The sequence below is a fragment of the Primulina eburnea genome, chromosome 18, assembly GCF_022965805.1.
Source record: "Primulina eburnea isolate SZY01 chromosome 18, ASM2296580v1, whole genome shotgun sequence".
In the NCBI taxonomy this organism is placed as follows: Eukaryota; Viridiplantae; Streptophyta; class Magnoliopsida; order Lamiales; family Gesneriaceae; genus Primulina; species Primulina eburnea.
The window spans coordinates 30105023-30122148 of record NC_133118.1 but is presented as its reverse complement, the minus strand read 5'-3'; the positions used below and the strand labels follow the sequence as shown (position 1 = coordinate 30122148).

The window sequence follows — 17126 nt, the reverse complement described above, 5'->3', positions numbered from 1 at the left end:
GAGCCTCCCCTCAAGTCTATCTGGCCCTCCAATCAAGCTCATTCCTCTTCACTGCGTGCACACGTCTTATATGAAATACTGGGAATATCACCCACCTCGAGAGCTCATCACGGAATTATCAGGAGCCCAACCTCCTTTGTCTAAGTATTCGAGGATTTTATCCGCATGGAACTGTTGTATCATTTGTTATACAATGAAAGTCACATCACATATATTCGTAATGATATGATATTATCTACTTTAATTATAAACACTCATAAATTTGTTTTGGACTTTACCCAAAAGATCTCATACCAATAGAGATATATTCCAACTTATATTAACACACTAGCTTTTCTCTTGATTTTCTAATGTGAAACTTTGATTACATTCTCAACAAATTATAATGACATGATAAATATGCATTTATTCTAATGTACCATAACAAGATACATAAAAAAATTCAACTTAGTACAAAAATGTTTGTTAATAACATACATTTATGACAAGAGTGAGTCTCATGTGAGACCGTCTCACGGATCTTACAGGTCAACTCTAACGATATTCACAATAAAAAATAATACCCTTAGCATAAAAAGTAATATTTTTTCATGGATAACTCAAATAAGAGACCCGTTTCACAGATACGACCCGTGAGACCGTCTCACACAAGTTTTTATCTTATGACAAATATATTTTTATGAACCATGCAAATAATATTATTACCCTATTAATACTTACCTAACCAACATTTTGGATTTAAAAATATTTTGTTTAAAGAAGTGGTTTTTTTAATTTGGTTTTTAAAAGTTCTTTTTTAAGTAATAGATGAAAATCATTTTTTTAATATGAGTTATTTTTTTTTTTGAAACCAAACATTCATTCATCAATAATTCAAATCAGAGTTATTACAATCATGAAGTAGAATATCTGTAATACTCTCAAGATTGTCGTAAGAAATAAAAAGACTAGCATAAGAAATAGCCGCCCTAGCCAGGGTGTGAGCAGCCATATTCGCTTGTCTTCTGGCAAAGCGAACTTCAAACGAAGGTTGTTGACAGAGAATGGAGCAACATGTAGCAACAATCGATCCAAATTCACTACGATCCGTCCCCTTTGAGGCTACAGCATCTACCACCAGTTTAGAGTCTGTTTCAAATATAATATTTTGTACTTCCAAAGAGACAGCCCAAAGGATGGCATCAAGCAATGCTTTCGCTTCAGCTTCTCGTACCTCAAGCACCCCATAACAGGTTTGCATCCTAGAGATCATAAATTCGCCCTTGGAGTCCCGAATTATTGCTGCCACCCCGGTCTTGTGCACTTCCTTAAAAATGGCTGCATCAATATTGCATTTCATAAATCCCGGAGGCGGTCTGTGCCATCGCATTTCTTCAGGCGAGGGCCTCATCTGTGTAGGTGTAACTTGGGCCAGTGTTCGAGCATATTTCCATTGCTGGAGTAGGTCTGATGCTAGTGAAATATTAACACTAGCTGGTCTATCCACAGCGTTCCAAAGTTTGTCATTCCGATACCTCCATATGCTCCACAACACCATGGCGAATGTGGACTTTTCTTGAGGTGAGCACCGTTCCAAGCTTTTCGAGAACCACTGTGAAAAAGATTCTGATGTATTAGCACATTCCTCAACAAGATGTGTCAATTTAGCGAGGTGCCAACAATCCTTAGCATAAGGGCAGTCTATGAAGAGATGCCAATTATTCTCGATACCCGATCCACATAAGACACAACAAATAGGAACATTCAGACCTCGGTTTTGCAGATTATTGCGACAAGGAAAGCAGTTGCGCACAATGCGCCAAAGGAAGAACTTGATCTTGGGTGGTAATACGAGCTTCCACATCTTAGCCCAAGTCCCAGATGCAATGCTCGGGTAGCTAGATTGATTACAAGTATTCATAAGAAGCTTATACCCAGATTTGACTGAGTATATACCATCTCGGCTGAAATGCCAAACACGCATATCTTCTGAGTGTGGAGATACAAGGGGAATTTTTGTTATTTCCTCAATATCTCGTTGTTGAAAGGAAGCATGTAGCACATCGATGTTCCATTGATTTGCAGATGGATCGATCAAATCTGAAACTGTCACAAGATGTTGTTCCTCCGGAAGCTGAGTTTGTATATAGAAATTTTCCGGATCACGCAGCCAAGGATCATGTAGGATATTGATAGATCGGCCATTACCTATTTTCCAGCGTATACCCTGTGCCAAGATAGCTTTAGAGCACCAGATGCTTCGCCATATGAAGCTAGGATTGGGTCCTAGGCTTGCATTTACAAAGTCGTTTCTCGGAAAATATTTCGCTTTGAGTAGCCGAGAAGATAGAGCATCAGGGGCAGAAATACACTTCCAGCCTTGCTTCGCAAGCATGGCAAGGTTATATCCTTCTAGGTTTCGATAGCCTAATCCTCCCATATCTTTGTGCGCACAAAGCCGATCCCAGGACATCCAGTGTAGGCCTCTCGCTCCATTAGACTTCGAACCCCACCAGAAGGAGTTCATCATTTTCTGGAGTTCGTCTAGCAAGGAACTTGGCAGTAAGAAACAGCTCATACAATAGGTTGGAAGTGCATGCGCAACAGATTTTATGAGTACATCGCGCCCTGCCGATGATAGTGAGCTCCTCTTCCAGTTATGGATCCGTGTCCAAAGCCTATCCCGAAGATAGCTAAACAATGCCCTCTTTTTGCTTCCCACAAGCGACGGTAGCCCCAAATATCTGCCAGTGTCCAGTGGGTTTGACACACCCAAAATAGTTGATAATTCATCTTTGAGTTCATGGTCAATGTTCCTGGTAAAAAAGATTCCAGATTTTTGCAAGTTGATAGCTTGTCCACTTGCATTCTCATAAGTCGAGAGGAGTTGCTTCATTGTGTTACATTCTTCTGGGGAAGCTCTAAAGAAGAAGAAACTGTCATCAGCAAAGAGTAAATGAGAAATAGTCGGGGCACCACGACAGATTTTGATGCCATGTAATGTACCACGCGCGACAGCCTTGTCCATAAGCGCAGATAAGCCTTGTGCACAAATAATAAACAGGTAGGGTGATAGAGGACACCCTTGACGCAGACCACGCTCTGGGATTATCGGTCCAACTAGCTTATCATTTACCCGAATTGAGTATTTCACTGTAGTAAAACACATCTTCATCATCCGGACCCATTCATGAAGAAATCCTAGACGCAACAGCATTTGCTCCAAAAAACCCCAATCAATGCGGTCGTATGCTTTGCTAATGTCAATTTTTAACGCCACATCCCCTCTTTTGCCTCTGCTCTTTCGTTTCATGTAGTGGATGATTTCAAACGCTGCTATGACATTATCTGTGATAGATCGCTCAGGCACAAAAGCCACCTGTGAGTTTGATATTAATGGGGAAAGTACCTTTTTGAGGCGGTTAGCCAAAACCTTCGAGATGATTCGATAAATGACATTGCAGAGTGATATTGGTCGCAGGTCCTTCATCGTTGTTGGGTTGGGGCACTTTGGTATCAAAGTAATTATAGTGTCATTGAGAGCCTCCGGGAATGCACCATTTTTTAACCATTCTGAGCTATGCCGAAATACATCCTCCCCCACAATATGCCAGAAGCGCTGGAAAAAAGCTGGATTGTACCCATCCGGTCCCGGAGATTTATCCGGGTGCATTTGAAATAGGGCTGTTCTGAATTCATCAATGGTGAAAGGCTCTGTTAGGCGGTGGTTATCCTCAGCTGAAATCATTGGCTCGATGGTGCTCACAACTGGTTCATAATGAGCTTCACTCGATTTGAATAAATTCTCAAAGTATGCACGTGCAATGCGATTCAAATCCGGAGTCCCATCATACGTTACACCACTATCATCAGTTAGTTGCCTAATACGGTTCCTTTCCTTCCGTCTAGTGGCCATGCAGTGAAAGAATTTGGTATTCATGTCACCTTCTTTCAACCAAAATTGCTTTGCCCGCTGTTTCCAGAACGTCTCATGTTGTGCCAGTACATTAGATAATTTTTCCTTTAGCTCCTGTACCTGTGAAATGGAGATGGGGTCGTTTTTGTCACGAAGATTTTCTATCTGCTCTTTCGTTTTGGCAATATCAGCTCGAAATTCTTTGTTCAATTTTCGACTCCAATCGGATAAGTTACTAGAGAGAGTTTGCAATTTTGCAATCACATTTCCATTTCCAGAAGATCGCCAGTTACCAGCCACCACTTCAGGAAGTTCACGTTCTTTGAACCACCGGTTTTCAAAGCGAAACATCCAATTTGATGTAGGGACATTTCGTGACTCTGTATGAAGTAGAATAGGTGAGTGGTCCGAGTGAGATGCAACCAAGTTTAATAGAGAGGCATTTTCAAATCTGGTTTGCCAGGCAGATGACACCACAGCTCGATCTAATTGCTCTTCCACTGAATGCATTTGGCCACGGCGTCTTTCCCACGTGAATGGGTGGCCTTTCAATGGGATATCATGAAGATCACACTCAGTAAGGACGTCCCGAAATCCTCGTAACATCCATTCTGGGCGGTTTATCTGTCCTCTTTTTTCATGGTGAGATAGAATGTCATTGAAGTCCCCAATCAGACACCACGGAAGTGGTGAAAGGTCTGCCAGTTGTCGAATTAGCGCCCATGATTGTCTACGCCTTGTGGTTTCTGGGAATCCATAAAAGCCAGTAAGTCTCCAATCTTCCTGTCCAGATTCAGACACCTTAATATCGATATGGTTTCGAGAATAATTCAAGATTGTGCACATATTAGTATACCGCCAAAATACTGCTATACCACCGCTTCTCCCCTCACTATCAATCGAGTAAGCCCCATCAAAGCCTAAAGAGATTCGAATCTCCTCAATTTTGATGGAGTGAACCAATGTTTCTGAAAGGAAAACCACAGTTGGCCTGTGAGTTTTTACCAACTCACGAAGATTAGGAACTGCTCGAGTATGGCCGAGTCCCCGGCAGTTCCAGCTTAAGACAATCATAATTGTCGGTGGGCCTGGTACCCAGGCTCCACCGTTAAAGAATGAGCAGTAGATGTGATCAAAGTGTGCTTGCTGGTGTGGGGGTTGTTGCTTGAGTGTATGTCAGAAGAGTTTGTAGGCGGGCTTAAATAATTGTCTTGTTCAACTTCCATAAGACCGAGTTGGGCCTCTGGTTGCTTATTAGCCCGTCTTCGTTTCCTGTCTTCGGTGATAAGCAGCCCAGTACCCTCCCCGCCTTCATCCACTGGAGTGTTTTGAATGTGGTATCCAGCGGGAGAATCCCGAGTATCATGCATGTTGTTGCTTTGGATAGGAGTCCTTCCCAAATTTGTTCCAGAATTCCCGAAATTTATGGGAATTAATTGGGTTTCTGATCTTGTGCTTAACGGTGCACTGGGTCGGCCGGAGTTTTCACCATCCTTTAGCACAAAAGCATGCGTATCCACTTCCGAGAAATCTCGTAACCATTTTGATGTGTTTGTTTGCTGATTTCGCTTGTCCGGTGCCCGCAGCCACACGCCCCATTCACGTTTCAAGTCTTTGTCATTGGAGGAGAACAATACTTCACAAAATCGTTCAGTATGCCCCAACAAACCACAAACAAAGCAAAACGAAGCTAAGCGTTCATACTTGAAATTTACCACAAAACCAACTCCATCTGGTTTGCTTATCTTTTTACGGCGCAACAGAGGTTTTCGCACATCAATAGCCACGCGGATGCGCATATACGATCTCCAAAAACTAGAGTTGTTTGTGCTATCATAACTCAGAAATTGTCCAACAGAGTTTCCCAACTGCTGTCCAATAGATTCCGACATGTATCCAACTGGTAGATCGTAAATTTGAACCCAAAATGAGACAAGATTGAGTGGGACTTGTGTCGGCACTTCCCCTGAATTTACCCTTTGTAAAAGTAAAAGATGGTTGTCAAATGACCAGGGCCCTCCATCCATAATTCTCTCCATATCCATCACATGATACAGCTGAAATAAGTAGCGTTGTCCGTCTATTTCTTTGATCGTAATCCCCTTCACAGGTTGCCATATATCTGCCATTCGATTTTTCATAGCCCCGAAGTTGACAAGCCGATTTGTGAGAAATCTTCCTACCAGCCAGAGTTGGGGGGATAGAATGCGGTTATCTTGTTCAGGTGGCACTAGGAGCAGGTCATCGTCCTCTTCTGCCGACAAAGATAAATTTGCCATCATATTTTCCATCTTCCTACGAGCAAGAAGCAGTCATGAGACGATAACTCTCAACGGTGGAGAGAAAACATCGAGGCTCTCAACGGTGGAGAGAAGAAACTACCATCGAAAAAGTCATATTCCATTTTAACCTTAATATGAGTTATTTATAAAACATTAAAAGTTATAAATTTAAACTTTGGGAAAATATTTATTTTAGCTTAATTAAGTAATTATCTATCCAAACACATGTAAAATTATAAAACTTATTTTTTAAATAAAAAAAAACACTAAAACCAAATCCAAACGGACTTATCGTGTTCTTCACCAACGAATCAAAATCCACATCTACTAGCTTTCACACGCGCTTCAATATTCCCTCCAAATCCTCAATTCTCTGTAGCAGAAACGCAACCCTGTCCATGGATTTGTGCTGTCCAGTGTGAACATTTTCAGGGACCAAAGAAATGCTAGACGAAAAAGGGGCCCGGAGTGAAACAAAGAATTTGAATTGTCGAGTCCACAAGCGGCCAAATGCTGGCTAAAGTCAATATAGTCCAGTAGTTGTCAATGAGTCTGCCACTTTCTTTTCATAGTGTGTAGTTTCGCGCTGCTTTTGTCTAAAGAAATACAGATATACAGTTTAATATAATGTAATATGATACACAGACAAACTACGGGAAAAGAAAGGGTGGGTATATCGTAGGCCTATCATTCCGTTGATTCCGCTCATATTCTTGCTTGGATTGTGAACGCCAGTGAGGTAAAACGCTTCCGCAATTGCCGCGTATAAAGAGGGTTGGGCTAGAGAGAGGGAGTGAGACGTGGAAAGGCTTTTGTTTTGTTCTTGACTGTTGTGTATAAAAGCTTAATTTTCAATGGCATTGAGAATTAGCATCGCTTTCTCGAAGCTGAGCTTGACCCCGGTCAAGATTTAGCATATTCTGATTTGGGTGGGCGTTAGTTTTCCATTTTTGTCACTATGGTCAAGATTTAGCATATTCTGATTTGGGTGGGCGTTAGTTTTCCATTTTTGTCACTATGGTGATGGGGTGTTGGTGACACGTGGTTTGCACGTGCTAATGGGTTGCGTAACATCGAAACAGACGGTTTCCGTGACTCCGGCTGTACTGGATCACTCGGGGGGTTCCTATGGGGGGTCGGGTCATAGCCGGGTGGGGAGAAGCGGTGGCGCCGGTGGCGGTTTGGTGGCTGAGCTGGACATGAACTTGAAGAAGGTAAAGAAAAGACGAGCAGCTGAGTCGGGGAGCGATTTGAGTGAGTCTGGTCGGACGAGTGAATCTGTGAGTTTTCGGCTTGGGAATTTGCAAAAGTATATGGAGGGAGAGCAGGTGGCCGCTGGCTGGCCGGCTTGGCTCAGTGCGGTGGCGGGTGAAGCCATTCAGGGTTGGGTTCCACTCAAATCTGATTCTTACGAGAAACTTGAAAAGGTTTGTTTAATCGGTTTTGATTCAGAGTCGGTTTACATGTTTGGTTGTAAGATAAAGTGGGATCATGTAGTTAATTATGTCTTTGTCAATTAAGTTATTCATAGTAGTTTTTGTAACTTGTAAGTGTCTCGTGTCTTAGTATTTTATTGGGAAAATTGATGACCATATATACAAGTTGCTTCTTAATTTGTGAGGGATAATGTGGAAGAATTAGTTGCAGGATGGAGAGTTTGAAATGCCCGATCACTCTAGTGGATGCTGAAATATGGTTCTTTTTTGTGTTTTCAATCCTTTGAATAGCGTTTTCCATGGTAAGCTTGGAAGTGTGGTTAACTGAGTTAAGATTTATGATTAAGTGTTGCAGGTTGGCATGAACAAATTACAAACTCGACTTTTTCTTCAAAAAGCTTGATTTTTATGGAAAGAAAGCTGCTAGCTTGTAAATCATCAAGATTTTTTCCCTTTACGCTGAAAGTTCAACTTTTATGTGATTATTTCCTTAACCAATTTTTAGGTGCTAAATCTTCTCATGACGTTGCCACTGTGACTAACAAGAATAGTTTTCCAGAACTGCATATTACCTGCAGTCTGTATTCTATAAGATAAAATCCATTCACATAGTTCAGCCACATTCTCTTTTATTGTTAGCCATTCAACTAATGAAAAATCTCAACTGTTCTTTTTAATAGATTGGTCAGGGTACATACAGTGCTGTTTTTCGAGCACGAGAATTAGAAACAGGGAAGATAGTTGCCTTAAAGAAGGTGCGGTTTGACAATTTTGAGCCTGAAAGTGTTCGTTTCATGGCTCGAGAAATAACAATTCTTCGCCGGCTTGACCATCCAAACATTATAAAGCTGGAAGGATTAATCACGTCTCGTTCTTCATGCAACATATATCTTGTGTTCGAGTATATGGAACATGATATTTCTGGATTATTATCTTGCCCAGACATCATCACGTTCACTGAAGAACAGGTTCTGATTATTCTGCTCTAAATGTACATTGTGTTAAGTTTTACTGCACAATGACATTTATCAGTAATACATGCCTACATTGAACATTATTCTGTCATATTTTGTAGGTTAAATGCTACATGAAGCAGTTGTTATTAGGACTCGAGCATTGCCATTCTCAGGGTGTAATGCATCGCGACATAAAAGGTGCAAATCTTTTGGTGGATAACAACGGAATCCTGAAAGTAGGCGATTTTGGATTGGCAAATTACTGTATTTATGGGAAGAGACAACCTCTAACTAGTCGAGTAGTCACATTGTGGTACCGCCCTCCTGAACTTTTGTTGGGCTCTACTATATACGGGACTTCTGTGGATCTTTGGAGTGTTGGCTGCTTATTCGCAGAACTTCTCATTGGGAAGCCTATCCTTCAAGGGAGGACTGAGGTAATCAACGGAGCCATAGTTTTCTTGCTCCGTAACTTTGTGATTGAGCAATATTTTTATGACACAGATAAAAAGAATATTTGTATGACAGACAAATAATATCCACCGTTTGTTAAAACTTATATTTTTATTAAAACTAGAAAAATGCACGTGCGTTGCACGTAAAAACCTATACTGCTGAAAATATATGTACGAAATTTGATAATATTTAAATGAATTAAAACATGGTTAATAACATTTATCAAATGAAACAAACTAAGCCATAAAAAATAAAAAATCATGACCATAGACGGTATATGAATCAGAGATATTATCTTATCCACTTGACACACTTTCCAATATGCTTCTTGGTTGATTTTGATAACTCAACAACTCTTTGTCGTAGTTTGTTATAATAAGTATATAACTATTTTGGTATGCTCAGCAAGTATCTGATCGTCTATAACTATAAGGTTAATAAATTTTTATCAACTATTTCTCAATCACTGTGAGAAAAATTAGTTGAAATCTCTTCAAATGACTATATCTTAAAATTGTGTCCTCATTTAATTTGACACAATTCAAGAAAGTCATCTTTGATCGTCATTTTTTGGAAGCTTTGAAATAATGATTGTGTGCATCATATCATGAGGATGATATAGTTTCAATCTCATTTGTTGCGTTTAGAACATAATATTATATTATTCATTGAAATAAAACAAATTTTCTTCTAGCGAGTTTATATTTTGTTTTATAATATTTTATATCTTGTGGAACGACATACAAAATTATTTATTGTATTTTAAAAATCTTGAGAATATATACGAATAATGTAATTAAGATATGCATATGAGATATCATTCAAATATATGTCAAAGTATTTGTTTTATTCAATATCTCATCTAATAATATAACCATTTAGATTTCATGAACATTTTACAATATTCAAAATTAATTTGATGAAATATTGTAGAATTTTATTTGAATTTCAAAATTTGGCTAAGTGAATTTATTTGACGAGGAGTTTTCTATGCTACATCATATATGCTATGAATTAGCTGGTTAGACACTTTGACTAAAAAAGAGACAAACAATCTCGTATCACCTATAAATATATCGAGATAATATTGGAGGAAATAAAGTGAAACTGGCTCGATGTCTCAATAAAATGCACAGAATTCATCTATTATATTGTGTCAACAGACAACAAAGCTTTAAAATTGTTCTCATTCCATTATAAATAGAATGAGAATTATGTACAATTTGTTTTCATGTATTTCTTTTTCTGAATGAAGAATTTTTTCTTTATGGAAAACTATTTTATTGAGAACTATTGACATTTTATATGACATTCATATTTCACACAACCATGAAGTAGCAACATAATCATTATATAACACTTAACGTACACATACAATTCTTCAATTTCTTCTTCATTGTGCTTCGTTGAAATTTAAATCTGAATCATTCTTGATCTTAAAATTTTGCTTTAAATATGATTTAATATATATGTATATGTTTCATGTTACTTAGTTGGACCTAATTTCAAATATCTATAAAAAAATGTGCTTGAATTATATCATGCAGAAATTAGGACATAGTATGTAGGATCGAGCACTTTCCGTTTTACCAAAAGCTATAGCTAGTAGTAATGGTGCAACTCAAATCGTTTAAACAGCGCAACAGCTCAAACACCACGGTTCGGCCGCTAAACCAAGCAGGGACAATTATTGCACCCAACAATCTTCCTCCTATAATTACACTCCTTGCAATCAATGAGAATCGAACCCGTGACCTTGGCTCTGATACCAATTGTAAGAATGAGCGCTTGTCGCTTTACCAAAAACTATAGCTAGTAGTAATTGTGCAACTCAAATCTTTTAAACTGCACAGTAGCTCAAGCATTACAGTTCGACCGCTCTACCAAGCACGGACAATTATCGCACCCAACATAGTAATACACAACATATTTTTTTTATTTAACATGTCTTTTTTTTTTCATCCACTATGTTTGTCGAAACTTTTTGTGCAAAATTTGACGCATTTCGTTGAATATATATATGAAAAACCAAGAAATTATATAATTCACAGAAACCATTTATTATTATCTTCATAGAACAGAAGACCCAAAATACGTGGCTTTGATTGGTGCTCTCATACTTATTTTTATATAAACAACAAGACACATCATATAATATCAGAAAAATCAATTACCGCCAACAATACTAACCAAAACGAATAAAAAAATCATAACACAAACAACCTCGATAAGAAAAAAAAAAGATAACTCAAAGTTTAAAAATAATTTATTTAATACAATAACAAAGAAATTGAAGTATATACGAGCAATAAAAAGCATAAATCACTCTCAAATTAAATATTAACCCATATTATTCACAATTTGTATACATTTTCCAATATTTTTTTAAAATAAAGAGAAGACGCCTTGTTAATGTCATCGTTTTATAGATATTCATTCCACTTCTTTAAAAAACACAAATGAAAAATGGTGCCTTAAAATCATAATAAAATCATTTAGAAAAACAACCGTAAAAATATAATACAAAGTAACACAGTTTTTTTTAACCCATAGAAAAATATTAGACTATTGACAAAATATATGTAGCAACAACAAAACATGTTTTAACTTGTGATATAAATAAAATTTAGAATCATGCATAATCATTGAATTAGAACAAAATCGCATGCTAAAAATCTACTGGATATTATATATTTTAATAATTATCCATATTTCTCGTTTACCAGAGGACTCTTAGACCTACCAAATTTTGTAGTTCACCTATTATTTTCATAATAAATAACATTACAAAAATAATATAAACAAGAAAATAAAAACTCAAATTAAAATGTCTTCTATCAATCTAAGTAAAAAAAATTGATTAGAGAATATAATAATGTCGTAAAAAATTTAAATATTGATTTATTGACAGAAGTTTGGAAATAAATTTGTCCCAATAAATAAAAAATAGTATCTCTTGCTATTCTGAGACATAAGGTAAAAACGAAGAAATATTTCAATCTTTTTAATATTTCTAAGTCACTTCAAACTAAGTAATCTAAGCAAACAGAAAAATGCATTATGTGTTTAAAAATTAACAAAATATCTTAATAATAAAAAATTGAAAAATAAACATTTTTGTTGGATATTTGATTTTGTTTTCTCTTTTCTTTGTGCAAACAAACAAATCACAAAAACAATCCAAACACAATTACATAATCAATACAAATGACATATAACAATCAAACATGTTAAAGCTAGGGTAAAAAAAACTTCTCTCATTGCAAGAACAAAATATGATCAAATAGAGCATATTATTTAGTAATATTTATTTAGCAGTATTTATAAAAAAAATTGACTAAATAACTTAAAAACATTGTTTGAAATCTATTACAGAAATACATTTCTTTCAATCACATATTTCTATTGACACATGAGGAGTCTGAAAATATTTTTATTCTAAATGGGAGAAAGAAATTTTGTATGACATTAATATTTATTAATAATTTATTTTTATTCAATCCGACTCATCTCTTTTATCTGTCTATTATTATTTGACGGCAATGTATAAATTTAAGTAATTAAAATTAAATTTAAAGTAAATTAAAATAATAGTTAGTTTGATTGAGTTAAATACACTATTAATGATCTTATTAAACTAAGATAAAAAATGACTTAAATAACATCATTAACATGACAAATTGTAATACAAAAAAATAAAGTGATTTTCTGTGAATTTGAAAAAAAAAAGTGATTTTGTGTGAATTTGATGTCGATGTAATCACAATTCACATTCATATATAGATATTAGTATAGATTAGTATAGATAGATAGATTAATTTAATTTTAATTAATTAATTTTAATTTTATGAAATAAAAAATGAAAAATAAAACATGTATTAATGATTATTATTAAATGAAGGTAAAGATATTTATGTAAATTCACAATTCAATTCATATTAGTTTAGATTAATTTTATGAGGTATCCAATACGGATTTAGGATGAGTCTGTTAACTGATTCTCAGGAGAGTAGAATTGGGCCGATTCTCCAAGCTGAGTTCACAGCATGGATGTGCTAAACCAAGTGGCATAATTGTGAAATTTTTGTCTTTCTCAACAGGTCGAGCAGTTGCACAAAATTTTCCAACTTTGTGGATCCCCACCTGAGGATTACTGGAAAAAATCAAAACTTCCTCATGCAACGTTATTTAAACCACAGCATCCTTACAACACCTCTCTTTGGCAAACCTTCAAAGATCTACCTGAAGCTGCTGTTACTCTCATAGAAACTCTCTTGTCTGTGGAACCGCACAAGCGGGGAACGGCTGCTTCAGCCCTCACGTCCGAGGTATTCTTGTTGGACCCTTGATAGCACAGACAAAGTTCTGGATTTCAATACGCTAACTTTTCTCCGGTATGAGAAACTGATAGTGTTTTACCGATCAAAAGAAACAAAAAGAAGAGAAACTGATAGGACATTTGCTGTTTCAAATTGTGCCTGGGTTAAAGTTTCATGTCAAGTATTTCAAGACAAAACCATATGCTTGTGATCCGTCAAACTTACCAAAGTATCCTCCCAGTAAAGAGATTGACATTAAAATTCGTGAAGAGGCCAGCAGGTAATTTCTTACATCCATTTGCATTGGAAATGATTGTTCCTACAAGTCGAACGAAAAAGATTTGCTCCTTGTATTCAGGAAAAGGTCTGATGTGCGATCTCGTGGTGGACCTGAAACAATGAGGAAGCCAACTAGAAGACCCAGTGGAATGAACAAACTTGCACCAGAAGAGGTCACTCTCTCTACCCCTTTGAACTTCTACAAATATCTACAACACACAATTCTAAAATAACCCCATACTCTTGTCCTACTGAATCAGATTCTTTCTGGATATGGATAGTTGAGAGATATAAAACGGGGCACTTTTACAGGTTTAAATAAAAGTGTTACTCGAGAAAAGGAATGTGAATACATTATTTGCTACGGCTAATGAATTTATTTTGATCGGTTCTGATACAACCAATAGTGACATTTTGACTATACCAAGTACCAAAAGAGCTATTTTTAAATTTTTAGATAGTTATTCATTACATAATATCAGATTTAATAAATTTATATAATTATATAGGTGTATGTGTATATGTCCACATAAAACAGCTGTATCCTTCTTGCCGTGTTCTCGTTTTTGAAAATTTTCAGATCTATATCGTGTTGTATCTTATGTCCTCGTATCAGTCTCTGTGCAATAGAGACCTTATAGACACAAAAATTTATATGATCATTCAAATTTCATTGTCATATACAGAATCTGCCTCCTCAAAAGCATGTTGAACTGAAGTTGAATGGAATTGGCTTGAACAATGACGAAGGAGATAGATTCTTAGTTTGGGAGCTACCTAAGCCATCAAGAATGGGGACCAAAGAGACATCCCATGTAAAAAAAGCATCTCAAGGCTATGATACTTGTCCTGGCCTTTTACAAGTTTCGGGATCTAGTGGTTTTACCTGGGCAAAAGGGAGAACGAACGATTCATCATGAAGATCACGAAGTAGGTCTAGCGCTAGAAGCCTAATTCTTGAATCTTCTGGTGCCTTGCATTTGAAGAATAGCTTTGATTCAATAGGGGAGAACAATTGTGAAGTAGTGAACGGTGATCGGAATTTTTCTGATGCAAAACATCACGACTCATGTGAAAGCATAAAGCCCCAAATTCTCAAACAATGGAGCCAATTAGAATGTCAGGACTCGTTTGATACATCAGATGAGTACCACTCTCAGGAATTGACCAAGGCACTTTATCATAAGGAGGAGGCTGAGTTCGGTAACTCTAAAACTTCTGTCTACACTATATGTTTATGTCATTACCATCATCATTGCGTTCTCTTGAAAATGTGAATTTATTACAACTCCTATGAAGTACAACCTTTATGAAGATTAAATAATACATGTTCAGAATTCTATCTTTCAATTACCAAACGAGTTCAGTATAATACAGCAGAACATTTTTTTTTAAATCTTGTATTTAGTTAGAAAAAAACTTGTGCTCATGCCCGATTAACTTCTAGATATTGAAGGTCGATTCTCTGCTTGAAGTATTTTTTCTGGTTGTGACATAATGAGCATCAGAAAATTGAATCTTGTTATCCGGAAAAAAAAGTTGGATGTTTTAAGCATAATCAGAAAAAAGTACTGTCTTTCTGGTTCGCCGTTTCCTCTTTTATAAATCTCTTCCATTTTATCTGCTGTAGCTATTTTAAGTGGGACTTGAAACAGGTCTATCAAGAACAGGGGGAGAAGGTTGAATTTTCGGGGCCCTTGCTTTCTCAGTCACAAAGAATGAAGAACTCCTGGAAAAGCACGAACGTCAAATCCGCCAGGCTGTTCGAAGATCATGGTTCCAGAGAGGTAGGATATCCATCTTGGAAGTGAATTAGATTCCAAAATCGTTAATATATCCGCTAGAAGTGCAGCGAGATAAGTTTCCATAAGGCAGAAGGCCTCAATATAACTCGAAAAGCTATATTTCTGGTGTTTGGAACTTTGGATGCACCCTCTTGAAAAATATACTGATTCTATTTCAGTACTCACATCACAGACTCACCTTTTTCTTCCACTGCTTTATTACGATGTTCACTCCTTATCCCTTTGGAATGAATGGACTCGTTTAAGAGTTTTCGTAACAAATTCTTGTTCTCTAAATGCAGTTAAGCGAAATGGAAAGCAACTGCCTGTGTACCAGTTTATAGCTGCCGATGGAAACGAATAGGCAATCCAATCATGATAACTACTCCCGGCTGATCAATTGCTGTCACACGAAAAGCTTCTTTCTTGCAGAAGGATTGAACTGTATATTGACTAACAAGCATGGCCAACGCGGCTTTTGAAACTACAGTCGAATTCGTTCTCTCGGCTACAACAATATACGAAAGAAACCAACCAAAATGGATCCCTCCTATCTGAGTTCATACATCAATCAAGATCTAGAAAGGGATATTATGTTTGTTCATCCTATTCTTTTCGATACATATACGTCTTTGAAAGTTCTAATATAATATTGTATCAAAATAGCATTTTCCATCTCTTCCATCAGATTTCTGAGTTAGATTCTTGTGCTTTTTCCCCAACCAATGTACTAATGCCTAGAGATTCATTCTATCTTCTGGTTCATCTCAAAGATATCCAGAATAATAAATCCATCGATTTGTTTCGGATAAATTGTTCTGCACTGACTTTTAAATTTGTGACTGGTTTTTTGAATTCGTATAGTGAATTATAAATCCATTTCATGATGAAGTCATTTCAAATTTTCCTTTAATGTATTTTTGGTGAGTAAAATTCATTATATTAAATTGATATATAAATTATTGTATTTGCACGTGTGAAAAATACATAAGATTGAAATGTTAATTTCCCACTACTAACAAATAGAAAAAAAATATGCTTCCCTCCCCGGATTCGATCCTCCTCCCTGTGTGTGTTATAATAAAAGAAAACAAGAAACATTTCGAAACAAAAAAAATGATTGATGATTGTTAAAAGACAATATTAACTAAGACAAATATAATCATATTTTCATTATATTCTCGTTATAAGCGAAATTATATTTGCATTATATTTGGTGAAAATTATTCATTTATTCTATAATAAAATATTAAGTAATTTTTTTATGACGTAAGAATACACAACTGCTATTATTCTATGTACATTGGATAAATGTTTTGACTACACAATAGCCAAAAAATCATGTTAACTAGATAACCATTGTGAGGACCCGGACGTTAATCATGTTCTTAATCATCATTGAGACTAATTAATCAATTATAATAAATATTGTCTAATTTTTTTTTTAAATAATGCGGAACGTAGTGACATAAAAACATATATACATCTCAGTATATAAAAGTACAAGTCGTGTACCACATACATTTATTCAACTAAGGTTTAACATCTAATGTCAAGTGTCCAACCCTATCTCTAATCCAAGTCCGGAGCCTCCACTCTAATCACGATCTCTCTCTTCATCTTCGTGACCCTGAACCTGTCCCACCTGTTGTCATGTACACATACAGACAAGACAACAACCGGATAATTCCTGTGAGAATATAATCCCAGTATAAATCA

At 36.3% G+C, this 17126-nt stretch overlaps 1 protein-coding gene and 1 pseudogene across 1 annotated transcript; one reads left to right on the top strand and one right to left on the bottom strand.

Moving 5' to 3' along the window:
- Positions 1–4965: 4965 nt before the first annotated feature.
- Positions 4966–6185, bottom strand: LOC140819258 (uncharacterized). Its single transcript, XM_073179267.1, has one exon. The coding sequence runs from the start codon at positions 6175–6177 to the stop codon at positions 4966–4968; it is 1212 nt and encodes a 403-aa protein (XP_073035368.1). The 5' UTR covers positions 6178–6185.
- A 958-nt stretch (positions 6186–7143) lies between these two features.
- Positions 7144–16158, top strand: LOC140818989 (protein IMPAIRED IN BABA-INDUCED STERILITY 1-like; annotated as a pseudogene).
- Positions 16159–17126: the final 968 nt, after the last annotated feature.